Raw genomic sequence first — 16,927 nt, forward strand, 5'->3', positions numbered from 1 at the left:
TACATGGAGATCCTCTAGCTGTTTTTCTGGGGTAGAAGATGGCAAATCAGTGGCTTAAATTGTGTCTTTACAGGAAGAAGTAACGCTGGAGAAGAGACATGGTGGTTTTCTCTGTGGTGTAACTGGGTGTTAACCCTGGAAATAAAGATATCATTTCTTACTTAATCGGAGTTAAGAATACCAGAATCTTCTGGCAGGATTCAGTAAGACAGCGTCTGGTAGCCGTACAGTATAATATGCCCAATTAAGACTGTGGTAGCTTTCGTCTGACCTGTCTAAATCTTGTGAAACCTGGAAGCTATGTTTACCTTTAAGATTTTACGCTAAGAACAAGTACTGTTGGATTCTAACCAGGCCTCAACAGAGAGGGGCAAAGTTCTTGTAGCTGCAAGAAAAAGGGAGGTTGGAAACAGAAGTACAAGTTAACATGAGTAGTTATGTTGAAAGCTCGGAAGTGTATAGTAAGGAACAGGGAGAGAGAAGAGAGAGTCTGGTAGAGAGCATGGTGTAAGAGATGCAGGAGACAGAAAGGGAAGGGTTAAAAATGCATGATAGGAAGTGGGGGGAAAAAAAAGAATTGGGGACAAACACTAGTATAACTTAAGAGATAAAGGAGTTACTAAACTGAGAATAAAGATTATATTACATATGCTGAAGATGGGAAGAAATCTTTTAGATTTAATATACTTTATTCTTTTTTTCACTTTCACCATTAGCATTACGAATGTCTGTAATACAATCGCAAATACCTAATTGTCATTAAAAAAAAAAAAAGAAAAAAAACCCAGCAAGACCAAGTCCTAGTCTAAGAATGATGTATAAAATTTTTAATTGCAGAAAGTTCTTGTTAAGGATTTGATGGTGATGAAGCGGCAAGGTTTGTTTCAGCTCTGTTGTAAGTTGAGAAGCAAATAAGTAGTTATTCATATTCTGAACTTTATCGCTGTGTATTGTAAGAGGGTTGACCAGGTGCATAAGTACGCATGCTATCAACTTTGTTATTCCACAGACCAACAGATAGCCGGTGAATTTTTATTTTTGTATTTAACTACGCAGTTCTAGTTCCTTTTAACAGTTGCAGAACTTCAAAGGCTATTACAGAAGTTTTTACCTATTGCTTGCATTGAAAAGAGTGGTGAAAAGTTTTGGATACATTAGAATGATTTATGGCATATAAATACAGATTTGTTTCCTTGCTCTGTGTTTCTTGTGATAATAGTTATTTAAAAATAAAACAAAACAATACCCAAGTCCTAGCCTACCTTTTATTCAAAATTAAAGTTTTTGATTAGTTAAAATTAACTCTGAACTAGGTTTTGTCATACAATGATCAAAAGTATATACGACAACATATTACCTGATTCCCTTAAATACTGTTAATTTCAGTGATTTTTCTAATGTAAGTACTTCTTTATCCTGCTTTCTCTCCTCTCTGCTCCAACTTTAAAGCGAAACAGGACAGGTACTGTTTTATGCTTTGTGAAAGGGATTGGGAATAAGGGAACCTGTTTCCTAGTCTGCAATTTTCTGTTTGTCTTCAGTAATCCATTTGTTAATCTCCCTTTGCTGTATATATGCTCGGTGTAAAGAAAAAAAATTGACTAATTAAGAAATACCCTGAGATCTTTGGAGGAATTAAAAAAAACATTGAAATGGCTTCACTTACGTTACAGCTTAATTTGCCACTTCTCCATTTTAGAGGAAAATAACTGGTATTATTTATTTCAGTGTACACTTAGCGCAGTTCATATGGGCAAACTGAAGATAATGAATTAACACAAAGCATGTTTAGTGAATGGAATGTTCCAAATTGGTTTTGGCTGAAATTCCTGTTGTTTGTTTACCTGCATACTTGATTACTGTTCCTTTCTTTCTCTGCATATTTAATTGCTGTCTAATTAATTGCTCTGTTGATTTCCTACATAATTAATTATTCACTAATTAATCATTGATTCCCTGCATAGTTAATTAACTTATTGCTTATTTGATTTTTACACTTAATTGACTATAATTCATTGCTCTATTGCTACACCACCTAATTAGCAACTGGTTAATCAATTATCCTTTGCTTACTCCTAATGTAGTTGTTTAGGCCCGTGATCAGCACAGTTTATCCTCTACTTTATGACCTTCTTTTCTGGTCATTCTTCCTAAAATAATTTGTTTACTCAGTTGTGTTTCCACCTCTGAGCAAAGCACATGTATCGTCTGCATATTCTCCTGATGCTTTCGGAACCTTCGCTGACACTCACGCTGTTCTCTGCCACCTGGTCTGTTCGCTTCTGGTTTTGTTCCAGCTTTACTTTTGTTTGATGGTTTCCCATGGTTTTATTACTTCGTGTGAATCCTGAATGCTTCTTGGAAAGACTTTAAACAAGGGTTTGCGTAATCAGGCACTTTAAACAACCAAACGGACTTTGGGAGATTCTTCTTGCTCTTCTGCCCCTCTCCAAGTCCTCACTGAGAGGAGTGAAAGTGGTGTGTGAGTACTGATTATAGCTGTTGAAGGAGGAGACAGCAGACACAAAGCAGTGAGCCTGAACTTTTAGGGAAAACAACTAGCAGGTCAGGAAGCAGAAACAGTGGCACATAAAACCTGAAAATAGAAGTGTCAGCTAAATCATGGAGTTTCAATGTTCGGTGTTAGTTAAACCTTTGGGTAAACTCTCGTAGGTTTTATAGTGTGAATCGTAAATGTGCATTTACATTTAGAGAGAACAGTTGTCATCTGCTGGGTCAATAACAGGCTTCATTCACTTTTTTAAAAAAATAAAAGAATAATACTAGAGCAGAACTAGTTCAAAGGAACTGATTCAAAGGAACATCTCCATTATAAACATACTGCAATCAAAATAAAAAATGTGTGTGTGCTCAAGACAGCAGAATGCCTGAGAAGGAGCCCCACTGAGCTCTTAAGAACATGTTGAGTATATTATACATTTTACATAGCTGCTTGTGTGTGTATTATAGAGTATATTTCAAACAACAGGAACAGTATTTGAGTTGTTTTTCAGAGATGTTTTAACAGAGATGAAGGCGTACTCTGCCTTTTAGTTTTGAGGTAGTTGTATTGTTTCTGAAGACGAGGATGCTTTTGTTATAGTTTTAGGTGCAAACAACTGAGCCAGCAAAAGAGAGACAGCTCTGCTGTTCTTAACATTCAGAAGGCCTTAAAGATGGATTTTTCTTGAGTGGGGTGAACCATATAATTCATAAATCATGAAGGGAGGGGAATAATGTTGAATAGCGGTAATGATCTTTGCTTGGGATTGTTTTGAAAACAGGTCCCAAAATACAGCTTCGCTGTTCTCTTCCCCCCAGATTAATCCCAAAGTTCACAAAATATCACTTTATTTCTGTGCTTACCAGGCTAATCTGTGGTTTGGTTTGTACCTCAAATAACATTGGTTGTTCCAGTTTGATTTCAGTGAGTGTTTGTCCCTAATTTTCCTTAGGGAGGCGGAGAGGAAAGGAGCAATTTAAACTGGTCTCTGGGCTAAGAGTTTATATACGTAGCTGAAGAACAAGTGCGCTGTTAAAATTGGTTCCTGGTTGTTGTTAGGTTTCATTGGACACTGAAGGGAGCAGGGACTGTTGAAAAATCAAACCATTAAAACAAATGACAGCAGTTTTAGAAAGCAAACAAAGTCCTCTGAATTAACTTTCTGCCAAAAGTTTGTGAGCTTTTATTTAGCAAGATTTTTCTGAATTACTAACTTTATATTAACCCTCCTTTATTGTTATTTACTCTCTTGTGGCTTGGCTTTCACATCACACCGCCAGTACCTATGAAGTAAAAAAAAACAACCTGTGAAGTTTTGTCTAAAAAGTTCTGTAACATTTCTGTTTAAAGCATTGACCAAGGAAAGTTTTAATGAAATTCTTCATTTGCTGCTGTTCCGAAAGTTTTTAGTTTGTTGGGGTTTTTTTTTTGAATCAACAGGAATTTTTCAGAGAACTTGTATGTCAAAGCGTATGAAATAGTAGATGTTTTTGTTAATGTCAAATGTTAATACTGGCTCTGAGGCCGATAGGATGTGTTTTGTTTTGAGAGCAAAACTTTTTTTCCCCTCCTTAAATTTTCCTCCTATTCCTGCCCATTTTTCTCCATGTAGATGGGTCAAGATAAGGCCTGATTTTTTTTTTTTTCAAATATTGGGTTAAAAGAAGAAAAAATTCTGTGTTTGTACAGCTCTGAAGTGAATGGTCAGAAGGAAGAAGGAAGATGATGTGATTGCATAGCTGTGACTGTCATATGATGCAACATTTTGTGGTCTACAGTGCTGCAGATGTTTTGACCTTCCTCCCCACTCTTTCATTAGTGGCAGAGCCACATCTAAGGATAATGACCTCTGAAACCAAGCACTTAACATTTTTAACTCACAGTGTATGCTCATGGTAATGTGCTGAGGCAAAAATGACACATCAAAGCATACATTTATTATAAAATATATTTATTTTCTAAGAAACATTACTACAGTGGAGGAGAAGCTTCCTTTTATCTTTTATGGTATTTAATTCTTTCTAACCTTCTTTCGTTTCCAGCACTTACACATCTAATTAGAGAATTAGACTTGCTTAGGTGAGGTAAGTAGAAAGGTTAAGTACATGTAGGAAAGAACAGCGAGGTCCGTGAACATAAATTAGTATTTGGGGCCCAGCTTCTCTGTATTTTAGAGCTACTTTGTAAAGGATAAAATGTTTTGCAGTTATACCAATGTGATACACATCAAACTTGGACAATGACCTCATGTCTTATATAATTTTATCAGATGTTTGAAAAAATATGAAATTGTAACATTGTCTGAGGCTGGAAGGGAAAAAAGGGTCTTAATCTATCCTGCTTCGTTTTGGGTCTTGTTATTTCTAAGATTTGAGTCAGAAGGAATTTTTTGCCTTATGAGGATCTGGGTAGATGTTTAATAACTTCTTCAGTGAATTGATTTGGGGATTTATGATGAATGTCTTAATTTAACGGTGTAACGTTTTTAGTTTCAGCTCGTTACTGTCTGTTAAGTGTATTAAGTTAACCAATAGCTAATGTGTTAACTGAACTGAAATCTCAATAACTAGTGGTAATATAAATAAACATCTACAATTTGGGAATATTAACTCCTCTTTTAAACTTATTTTTCAGGGATCAATTCCATCTTCATGTGCAAGCTTTGTAACTTATTTTCACCAAATCAATCAGAACTATTGTCTCATGTCTCTGAGAAGCATACAGAAGAAGGGACCAATGCGGATGACATCATTATTCCGCTCCAACCTCTAACAGTACCCACAAACACAAACAAAGATGGAGAAGGTACATTCATAAATTGAGAGGAATGTAATTTTCAAACTGTAATTTAGTTTTTTAATAAAATCTGTGGTATGATGATTCTGCATTGTGTATAGAACGATTTACATAGCTTGTTTCTGTAATGGTCACTGTACATTGCCAACCTGAATTTCATTCAGTGGAGAGTGTATCGGGGGACAGATGTGGGTAAACTCAGGATGTGACAGAGGCTGTTGACATTGGGCCACTAATTATAAATGTCAAGCATAGCAAAGTCTGCTTTCTACAGCTTTAATTTGAGGCTGTGTAATAGCAGTGGGAAGGTTGTGTAATAGCCATGGAAAGCAACCAGGACACCATGGATGCGGGTCTTGAGGCTTAGGAATGGTGGTGTGCTTTGAGTTGTCTTAACTTGTTCCGTGTTGTGTTTCAGATGATATTAATAGTTCTGTTGCAAAAAGGAAATGGCATGATTCATAATTTGTAACTGTGCCTTGATATTGGCACTAGTAAATAAAACAATCTGGTAGTCAAAGGTTGAATTAGTTATACAAAACCATGTTACTGTGCGGTGCAAGAAGTCACATTTTTTCCATTTTTAACTGATTATAATGGCAATCCCTTGTAGTATTAGCAATGGGTTCAAAATAATTCAGACTTCATAATTAAATCTTCTTTTAGACCCTTATTGAGCAATAGATTTATATTGTTGGAAAACCTCTTACTTAACACAACTACTAGGATTTTCCCATCATTATGACTTCTGGATTTTAAAAAGTATGTGCTTATGAATAAAAAACATTCTAATACCATACTTAAAAGAATTTTTTTATCATTAACTTATGCATGTGATATTTCTTAATTTATTTACCAGCAGTAATTCAATAGTTATATTAACTTTGTCAACATAAGAAGATATTTCTAATAATGGTCATATAGTATTCAGCTATAGCTGCTATCTTGCCAGATGGTTGGTGAGGAAAAATTGCACCAAATTATTAGTTCACACAATGCCTAAAATTAACAGTGCATCAGAAGAAGGTGAATAAATATCAGATCTACATCAAGTTTCAAAATGCCATTCTAATTTTATTTTAATTGTACAGAATGAATTTCTCAGGCATGCAGAATGCATCTTCCTTTCTTAAATCTTTGTTTCCTTTTGGCCCTTGAATACAGGAATTTGAAGAGTTCTTCTTTCAAGGCATCAATTTTTTTTCCTCCTGTTATGGAATCTGCAGCAGATAAAACTTTAAAGGTTTCTAATACACATTTTTTTCGCAGTGGACCCTTCTTTGTAGTAGTTCAGTATTGTCACTAAAAGGAGAAGTGATTCATGAATGACAGTTTAGAAATTACAACTTCCTTTTAATACTTGGCTGATAAATGAACATCTTTTTGTCCTTTGAAAGCATAGTTTCTCTTCCAAGTATTGGTAAACACTGTAGCTGCTCCAGAATTGGTATAGATGAGTGAATGCTGAGTTGTTAATGGAGCTCTGTGTTCTGCCTGAGTAATAAATTAATGATTTTGTAAGTGCTGTGAACAAGTAAAATGCTAGGCAAGTAATATGTGTTTATTACTCTAATGTTATTTTATTGGCAATGCTCTCTGATGAATTTTATTTAGTCATGCCACTTTCCCATAGTTAGGTCATGATATATTTATAGTTGATTTGTCCTAACTATTTTGGTAGCATGATGTTAGAATTTTTTTTATCAAGTGGAACCAAGGGTACTGGGCAAATGTTGCTGTTATACAAATTATGCATAGGTCTTATTTTGTCGAGTGCTGGAGTGTGGCATCTTTGTTTGGGAAATGACAGGTATTTACTGGTTAACTGTAGTCACTCATACTACACTTTTGCATAGGGTTTCCTTTCATAACTTTTCATAATGATCTCCATCTCCTTCAAAGTGCTTGTCAAAACTCTCTGCTTTTTTTTTGCTTCTACTTATTCAGATTAGTAATGGTTTGAGGGACAGCATGGATGGCCCTAGCTTCATCTGTTAATAGTAATATTCCCTGATGGATTGTTGTTTATTTTAGGCTATGTCTGCATTATGGGATACGTGTTCTTTGCAGCACAGGCTCCAGGCCTGATCTGTTGGTTATGAAACCTGGCATAAAGTTAGAATCTAGGTATCGTAATTTTCTCCAAGAAGTTTAGCTCATTAAGGTCACTTAAAAATGTGGCGTATGCATCAGCCTCATCCTTACTTGAACACAGGATGCAACTAGAGCACGCATTCAGGCTTGGGTTCCTAGGTGCTGTGATATATACACATAACAGTAATAATATAAGGCTGTGAATGAGATTTATTTGCATATATTTGTATGACACCTTGTGCAGAAGATTGTGAATACAGCCATATACTGTTGTAATTGATTAAATAAAATGTAGACTTTTTATACTGGCATTTGAGGAAGGATTCATGTTGCATAATGCATCTAGCTGTTAAAATTTGTTAAGGATGTTTAATTGAACACTTGCACAAGTGTTCTGTGACTTCTGACAAGCTTTTTGTTTGAATGATGCTACAGCTACAGTGTGGTGACTGTGTTGAGCTACTCACCCAGGTTTGGAGAAAAAGGGCCTTTTTCTAAGTGATAGGGATCACTAAGTGATCCCCCTAAGTGATAGGGATCACTTACATCTCCTGCTCTTCTGGAGTCAGAGATATTTGCCCCATTATAACATTAAAATGGTGCATTGAAGATCTTTTGTACATGTGTAACTTTAATTATACATGTAATTGAGTTAAGGCTGAGGGGTACATTTTGCTGTATTATAATAAAGTAACTTTGGAAAATCCGACCCTTCAAGGGTGTTGTCCTTTAGTGAATCAGTTTTGGTAAAGCTTGGTTTTGAGGCAAACACTGTACTGAGGACCATTAAGCTCAGTGGAATCCATAGTGCTGGTCTGCCATCATCTACATGGTCTACAGTCTAATCTATAAGGAGTTAAAAATGCTCAACAGTGAAGTTATTTTTATTTTACTTTTATGCTTACTTTTATTCAACTTTATTTTTTTAAAAAATAAGCTTTAGAAAATGTTGGCTAGGACCTAGTGCTCCAGAGGTCTGGTTGTGACCTGTATTTTTATGTAGCATGATCCCAGACAAGTAATTCATGGGAACTATCACAGACCTCAGTAGAATTTAATTGAGAGATATCTATCTATCTATCTATCATCTACCTATATTTTGTTTAGATAAACTTCAAGGCATTAATTAAATATAATTCTGCTGTATAATAACATGAAGGCCTCATGAGTGGAAATGTTCTGTGCTGCTTATGTTCTGAACATTTTTGAGACAATTGATTATTAAATGGACTGATATGGAGAAGCTTATGTGAATACTTCCTATGAAGGAACAGTATAAAAATAGGCTTGTATAGTTTATTTCATTATTCTGTTTCTGAAGTACCTTTTTTACTTCTTTGCATACGTAATTGTATAGCATAGCACAGAATGTCTTGCCAGAATATTGCCATTGCGCATCCAATACCAGTCAATGTAAAGATGGGATTCAGTGGGTTTGTGATGAGTGTAAAATCCCCAGAAAAAGCCAAGGTGTTCATGGGGGAACAGGATCTTACTTTTAAAATCTTTTTAATGACCAATTTAAAACTTCTAACTAATCATCCTTGAAATAAGTGTTTGGGTTTTTTTTTTCATTTATTTAGTATGCTACTTTATTTTTAACAGTTAAGCAAATTCTTTTTTCTAGGCAAGTGATGATGTCTCTGATAGGCCAATGTACTACTATTTATTTACTGTGTTTTCTTAATCTTAGGTGGTGCTTTGAACTGTTATTAGTACTGTGCAGCGTGAATGGCTAGCTAGTGGCAAGCTGGGTAGAGAGATACAGCTGGAATTTATGGTCATGTGCACTGTTAAAAACTTAATGCTGGCATTGCTAGTTTAAAGTAGATTGAGATATGTTTTGTCCTGGAAAGAGGAAAACAAGGAGCAAGGCAATGAAATGACTGTCATAAGCCTCAGAAGTTCTGGTGATATATCAGTTGCCCATGTGAGTCCTCCTGTTCCTGTGTATGTTGCTACCCAGCGCTTGCCACCAAGCCTTTTTAAATGTTTGAGAACTGCTGTAAATTCTCCTGATACAGTTATACAACAATATAAAAGTGCTTGCGGTGTAATTTCTGTAAAACTGGCACTTTGACATCTGCCGATCTCAGTAACACAAATGTTATTGCTTTGCAGCTAGCAGAAATGCCAACAAATATTGCTTAAAAATAAGTTTGTGTGAAGCTAACCTTTTTTTAAGCTTTAGGGATAGAGGCTCTCAAACTTAATTTAATATTCCTATTTTTTCAAAGATCAGATGGATATTAGCTGATTAGCTGTGGAATTTAATTATAGCTCCTTTTTAACTTTAACTTTCTTTTCTAGAGCTTCTTGTAGTAAAGAGGAAAAGGGGCAGACCAAAAGGGTCTACTAAGAAGTTTTGTGTCGATGAAGATGTGGCAGAAAGTAACCCTGTTCCAAGCGAAGAAACTCCGCCTGGAACAGAAGAAGGACCGGAACAGGCGGAAGTCTCACCAGGCAGCTTGGAATGTAGAAAATGCAATCGGAAGTTCTCCAACACACGTCAGCTGAGGAAACATATCTGCATTATCGTTTTAAATGAAGGAGAGGAAGAAGAAGATGGAGGTAAGAAAATATCCAACAAAAATACATGAAGCATGTTGTAAAACAGTGTCTTTCCATCCTTTAACCTGATTGGTAACAACTCATAATCCCCAGTGTTAATTTTAAATGGAGTTGGATTGTCTGTTTCTTTTAACGTAGAAAGCATGTTGAAGCGAAACTGAGAATAAAGTTAGACAAGGTATTTTAATATTTTTTTTTCAAAAAGGTCAAAATGCTCATTGTACTAATGATTGTTAAACTATCTGAAATGCTTCTTTTGCATAAGCAACTGTTCTGTTTCTCACAAAGAGGATTACCATTTTCCAGTGAGAAGTGGTATGGGCCACATAGGTAAGTATCACACATAGGTGAGGAAGGATGATCCTGTAGAGGTGTTTCTATCATGTGATTTGGGAAACCTGAATTCTATCCTGTTCTTTTGATAGATTTAAAGACTGCTTTTCTGGATGACTTGTTTTACTGTATGAAAAATAATGTCAAACTCCTCTCTTCTATTTTACAAAACTTTATGTGAAGGACTGTCTCTGCAGTAGGAGAGTTCATTGTTTAAATTTAGCTTTAAGATTGATTTGAATATATTCAGCCTCTAAAAGTTTTAGAACAGAATAGAACAGAATATTTTCAGTTGGAAAGGACCTACAACGATCATCTAGTCCACCTGCCTGACCAAGTCAGGGCTGATCAAAAGTTAAAGCAAATTATTAGGGGCGTTGTCCAAATGCCTCTTAAACACTGACAGGCTTGGGGCACCGACCACCTCCCTAGGAAGCCTGTTTAAAAAGACAACAGTGAATATTCATTTAGAATAGCACAGAATAGAGCAGAACAGAACAGTTGGAAGGGACCTACAGCGATCATCTAGTCCAACTACCTGTTTAACTTTGGTCAGAGGTGAATGTCACACACATACAAAGTAATACATTTGTCCAAGTTATCTAACTTTATGTGAGTTTTGTGTTTGTGTTAAAATTGCTTTTGCTATAATTGCTTAGCATGATATCCTGTTGATTCTACTTTTAGACAAAATTTGCCATTGATTTTTCTCCAGTTTTCTATTACACTTTTGTGTCCAGTCTGTCATTATGGTACACAACTAGTATACTATTTTACTTCCAGTGAAATGTAAAATTTAACTTCTGTGGCAAAGAATAATTAAAATGGGCTTAGAGTCTGTTGACACAGCACAGAAACTCTTGCTTTGGTAACGTACCTGGTTATTTTTTTACTATCATCAGTGGTAGGATTTTTCAACTACGTATAGTGACCTTCACTCCAGCTGTCTGGCCTCTTGACATCACAAGTGTCTGTGCCCTTTGCTGTTTGTATGTGCTAGGTATGATGTTAACGTTTGCATTATTTTGGCAATGTTGCCTTTTCTAATGTCCTTTTAAAATAAAATCTCAGATCAGTGTATAAACTCAAATTAACTGTTCTTGACCTGTTAGCTCATTAGAGCTCCTAAATCTTATCTAGATCTGTTTTGCTACAAAACACACTGGGAGATTTTTCAAAGTAAATTTCTCAGCCTTTTTCTTTTTTAAAAAGAAAACAGCCGCAATTTTGGGCGAATGGATCATTTTTTATTTATTTTCTGGCAAAACCAAAGCAATCAAGCGAAATAAGTCATTCTTGAGCAGCAAATAATGAGGGCTTCCAGTTGTTGGTGACTAGTGCAGCTAGAATGTCTCCAGCCCAAAGCTTCGTACCTTGACTGCAAACTGTGAAGGTGCTGGAGGCTGTTTTTGTCCCGAAGGGGTAATTCTTCCTTGGAATACATCTGGGAAATTCAGTCGTCACCTATCTACTGATTACTGTCCCATCACAGGAAAACTTTTTGCTTCTGGCTTTACCATATGAACTGTTTTGGGACAACTTTTCAGTTTCTGAATATGTAGATAAAACAGCATGTGTATTGTTATTATCCTTTAAGAAAACGTGATTACATTGAGTAGCTCAAAACTTTCTGAGGAGTGGACAAGAACAGTATCGTCTATGCCTAGGATTGTTTGCAATACTTGTGTTGCTTTACCAGCTCAGAAAACATGTTCTTTAAAATTTGAGCTGTTGAATTGTTGTTATCAGACTCAAATTTTGTTATGAAGAAAGTTTTGAGGATGATGGATGAACCTTCTAAATGTGAACAAAAAGTCTAAAATTGAAAAGCCAAGCAAATAATCAAATTGTAAATGTACTTTTTATCTGCTCATGTAATTTCATGAGGACCTGTTCATAATTTAAAAATAAGAATACTTGGACAAATGCACCAAAATTCTTAGTTGTCAAAGTTGTTGACAGTCCCTGAACTAGAGGCTTCACCCATATCACTGGCAACTGAAAGCTGTTAAACTCTTAATTTATCTAAATGGGTTACAAAGCTGTCTGGTTTCTAGTTTTCAGTATGTTCTGTGTTAATGAGTTTAAGGGCATTATTACATAGTTTGTGAAACAGTGGTACTCTTGATTGTTTCTTAAACCTGATGCTGCTCATTTCATTGGGTGCCATCTTGCTCTATAACTCTGGGAAATGGTGAATAATAATGCTGTATTAACTTCTTGCATAAGGTTCATAACTTAGAAATCTTCATATTTGTGTTAAGATTATTCTCATCGTGTATGAGTTAAGTAACAGACTAACTAGACTATATGGAAATTGCTTATGCATCTGGTCAGTCTTATCATTCTTCTCAGCAACTCTGCTGTAACTGTTTTGAGATGGAGGAACAGAACTACAAGTGGTGTTCAAGACGCAAGAGCATCTCTGGTTTACACCATGGCATAATTTTTTTATTTTACTTTTCTATCCTACTCTTTTCTTAATGATTCCTCAGATTATGTTTGCTGTTCTGACTACTGCTGAGTATTGAATTTAGGTTTTCAGGGAACTATTTAGGCAGACAGCCAGATCTTTCTGGTGTTGTAAGAGTCAATTTAGGGCCCATTGTTTTATCAGTAAAGTTTTTTCTTTATGTGCTTTGCTTTGCATTTATTGTCGCTGTAGGTGGGAGTCTGTTCCAGACTAGCACCTGTCTGCATATATGTGTTTATGCACTAGGTTTTCTAAGCTTTAATTATACTTGGCAGAGATCACGTCAGTACTTCAGGGGAGCCTGTGGAGGGGTAGCTGAATTGCTCGTAGGCTCCACTGACTGTATTAACTAGAGCTCTGTCTAGGCAGTTAATAATGGCAGTTTAGAAATGTAGCTTGTGGGTGCCTTAATCTGGTTTAATTTCAGGTTATTCTGTCACCAGTTACTGATTATTGAGAGATCTTTCTGTAGCTTCATTGTCATCAAATGGTGTTGAATCTAAATGTATCATACACAGATAGTGGTGTAGCTGTCCCAGCACATAGTACTGCAAGTATTCCACCAGGTATTTATTTTGTGTGTGTGTTTTTGTGTGTGTATAATGTTCAACAGATATTTCAGTTACTTGAGCAGATGTAGTTGATACCAACATTTTCTAGAGTAAACTATCCCTGAGACAAAAACTTCTTGAAATCACACTTTGGTGTATATGAGGAAAGGAGTACTGAAACTTCTAATCTGATGAGATTTTCTCCTTTGCTGAAGTTCTTAGAGCTAGATGGAGAATTTTATTGAGGGTCTTGAATCTTCCAGAGTTACAGTATCTTCTTTCTCATTTCAGACACAGTAGTTCAGAGTATATGGCTAAAAATCATAAGGAGCTTTGACTGCAAGCTCTTCTCCCCATAGTATTTGACCTCTTACCTAATACATACAGGATGGTTTTTTTCCCCCTTTTTATCCATGCCTTTCCAACTTGAAATTACTTTTATCTGTTTTTCTAATGCTTCTGTGATTTTTCTGTAGTATTTTTTTACTGCTTTCTCATGTTTTTAATTTCTTGCAAAGTTTAGCACTGTATAGACATCTGATTGATAATCAAGTATGTTTTCACTTTGTACTGGGTCTGGCTGGGATGAAGTTAATTTTCTTTGTAGCAGCTCATATGATGTGGTGTTTCAGATTTGTGACCAAAATAATGCTGATACCACACTAATGTTTTAGCTATTGCTCAAATATGCTAAACATCTAAATATTGAAAAGGTATATATTGATATTCTGTGTGATATTCTTTATCGAGAGAAACATAATATATGTATCGAGCTGAAGTTGAAATATTAGGAAAGGTATCCAAGTAATAAAATATTTTGCTGTCTTTTGTAGATCAACAACGGAAGTGTTGAAATCCTTACCATATTGGACATTTAAAATTACAAGGAATAAGTCACTATAAAACTGTATTGAACCTGCGGTGCATATTGGTTAGAGGAATAATTGGTGGATGTAATAGGCCTCTGCTGTTCTTCGCTTCTGTGACTAGTGATCCACATTGACCTCTCAGAGATCAGTGTCTCTTTGATAGTTCTCCCACTCTTTCAGGAGTCACCAAGCCTTACTGGTTACTGACATCCTCTGTGTATCTAATTTAATCCTTTGATGCATAATGATTGCCTTCGCCTTGCGGGCCCGTTCACTAAAACAGCAAGAAAAGTGTGTTAATTTTTTGCACAGAAGTAGAAAATGTCCATTGTGCTTACAAATCCCCCATGTACATGCTTAGTAAACATATTTTTTTAATAGAGGGCTTATTTGCCTAAGAAAGTTGCTGCGATTTAAGCAGAGCTGTGTGTACGCCTCTTTCTGTTTTTATTTGGTTAAACCAATTTGACGGTTTTGGCTAATGATTTGGATCTAGCTGGCTGGAGGTACTGCCATCCATTCTTTTTATCCTAAGACAAAACTAGAAGAGTTGAGATTCTTCCCGAACAGACACATGTCTTCACTGTGTCTACTCCCAGCTGGAAAACGGAGCTGCTTCAGCCCCTGCCGCTGAGATGGGATGGGTTTGGAGATTTTGGCTGTTGCTGGATTGTATCAGTTCCCCAGCAACTGCCTCTAAACTTGCTTGTTTTGAGAGATGGACAACAGGCCATTATTTTAACCACCATCCCTCTCCCACACGGCAGCATACCTGAATCTCTGGCAGATATAAGAGAGGACGTTTGATGGCTAGAGAATCGGATTTGGGTGAAAGACGGATTACAGCAGTGGACAGCCCAGATTCTCGTCTCTGGAGTGAATCATTCATTCCCAGTGAATTAGGAGCCTGCATAATTCTTAAAGGTGGCACTTTTGGCCTTAGTTTAAAATGGTTTTGCCATCAACTGGATTCTAATTCAAAAGAATTATTTCTGCGAGTACTATGTCAGTCTCTGCAAGAGAAGCAATTGCATGTGTTCATTTTGAATGGCCAGTTCACTTTTTTTTCCCCAAGCTACTCTCTTGCTACTGTGAAATACCAGCATCTTTTAGGGGATTAAAAAAAAATAATTTGAATGAAGAGTAGTTTAAAAACATGGCAATTAGATATGTGTATCTGTGCCTGCAAAATGTTGTATATCTAGTTACAAATGCAGAGAGCAGTACCTTCAATTAATGACTCAAATAGAATCATGGGACAGATGAACAATCTAGTTCAACGGGACTCTGAAAGCAGTGATTCATTCAGAGTTGACGGTAGCTTTACTCGTCAACACAGACATGACCATCCCTTAAATGCGTTAGAAGGCACAGGCACACCGTTGTATTTCTTGCACAAACAGAAGCAGGCATTTAAAATGCGTGTCACTAGATAGGGAGGTCAGTTTATTCATCTGTTGAATTGAAGTGCCAGCTGACAAAGTGCTAAGCTGACTGCTTAGCAAGGGAGATGCAAAGTGAGGCAGTTTGTCTAAATAAATCTGTTTAGGAGCAGGCAAAGACCCTTACCACTTGAAGAAACTTTGCTTAGGTGTTCTGAGTTGCATACAGTCCATTTTCTCCTAAATCATCTTAAAATCACTTATGGGTGTTCCTTTATAATACAACAAGAATTTTTGTATTATACAGATGAATTGTCTCTCTTGAAATGAGAGACAAAACACTTATTTTGACTCTCTAATCCACAATAGTAACAGTTAAGTAATTTTCTCTGGGAAGACAACTAAATTACTGATGAGATGGTCCCATATTATGGAAAGGCAGTTTTAGCCCTGTGGTCAAAGTTGAAGCTCTCGTTTTTCATTAAAACATGCTTTTGTCTCCCTCTCTACCCTTTCCTAAAGCACACCTTCTAGTTCAGGGGGTTTTGGTGTAGAGAGAGGTCAGGAATAAAGCAGCTGTCATTGATCATTGAGAGTTAAGATTTTTTTTGGTTTGGTGATTTGATGGAGAGTGTTAGTTTTGGTGGGGGTTTTTTGAAGTCTCTATCAGGTTCCACACAAACTGAAATAGTTATGTTTGTAGCAAAAGGTATTGGCAACGTGTGCAGCTCCAGGTCCTGATCAACAAATTGCTTCTGGAAGATACCCGTTCCTCTCAGAATGGGGAAGAATGGGGCTACTGCCATCAATGTGCATCAGATTAGTGAATAAATTTTAATGTTTAAGTATCAGAACTTGACTTGACCACTCTGTAGAGAAGAGAGATTCTTTTTTTAATGTGTCATGTGAGTGTTGAGAATGTTCATACAAATATTTAGCACTAGTTGAAGATGTATGATTGGTAAATCAGTTGAATTTTCTCTCTTGCCTGTGTTTTGGCTAATATATTTGTGGACTTTTTTTGTGTTAACAAAATTTGCATAGCACTCAGTACCTTCCTCACATCTTTGCAGATGCTGAATGTAGTCCTGTTAGTTGCTGGATATTCTCAGCTTATATTGAGAATACTGAGAAGGTGGAAGTTAAGATTCAGTCCTTTGTTTGAAGTACTTACCAGCTTTGGGTTTATTAAGAAAATATTTTCACATGGCCATAAATTTCATATTTAGTGCTTAGCATCCGTGTACAAGGTTTCTGTGCATATGAAATAGTGACGTTTTCTTAAAGAAATATTTTTATTTTGCAATTCTATATATTATTGTAAAATCTCTTTTAAAATAGCATTTTTGGAGTTC

The 16,927-nt window shown here is 36.1% G+C and overlaps 1 protein-coding gene across 5 annotated transcripts in view; it reads left to right on the forward strand.

The window, feature by feature from the left end:
• ZFAT (zinc finger and AT-hook domain containing) overlaps nt 1-16,927 on the forward strand; it is a 151,119-nt gene that overhangs the window by 64,422 nt on the left and 69,770 nt on the right. For all 5 annotated transcript variants that reach the window (XR_012040711.1, XM_072851843.1, XM_072851841.1 and 2 more), the window contains 2 exons: nt 5,138-5,308; nt 9,704-9,964. Coding sequence is in view for 4 of the 5 variants with exons in the window: in XM_072851841.1 (XP_072707942.1) it covers nt 5,138-5,308; nt 9,704-9,964 (432 nt within the window). In the remaining variant the exon portion in view is untranslated. The remainder of the gene's footprint in view (nt 1-5,137; nt 5,309-9,703; nt 9,965-16,927) is intronic.

Source organism: Ciconia boyciana, chromosome 2 (assembly GCF_034638445.1).
Source record: "Ciconia boyciana chromosome 2, ASM3463844v1, whole genome shotgun sequence".
NCBI lineage: Eukaryota > Metazoa > Chordata > Aves > Ciconiiformes > Ciconiidae > Ciconia > Ciconia boyciana.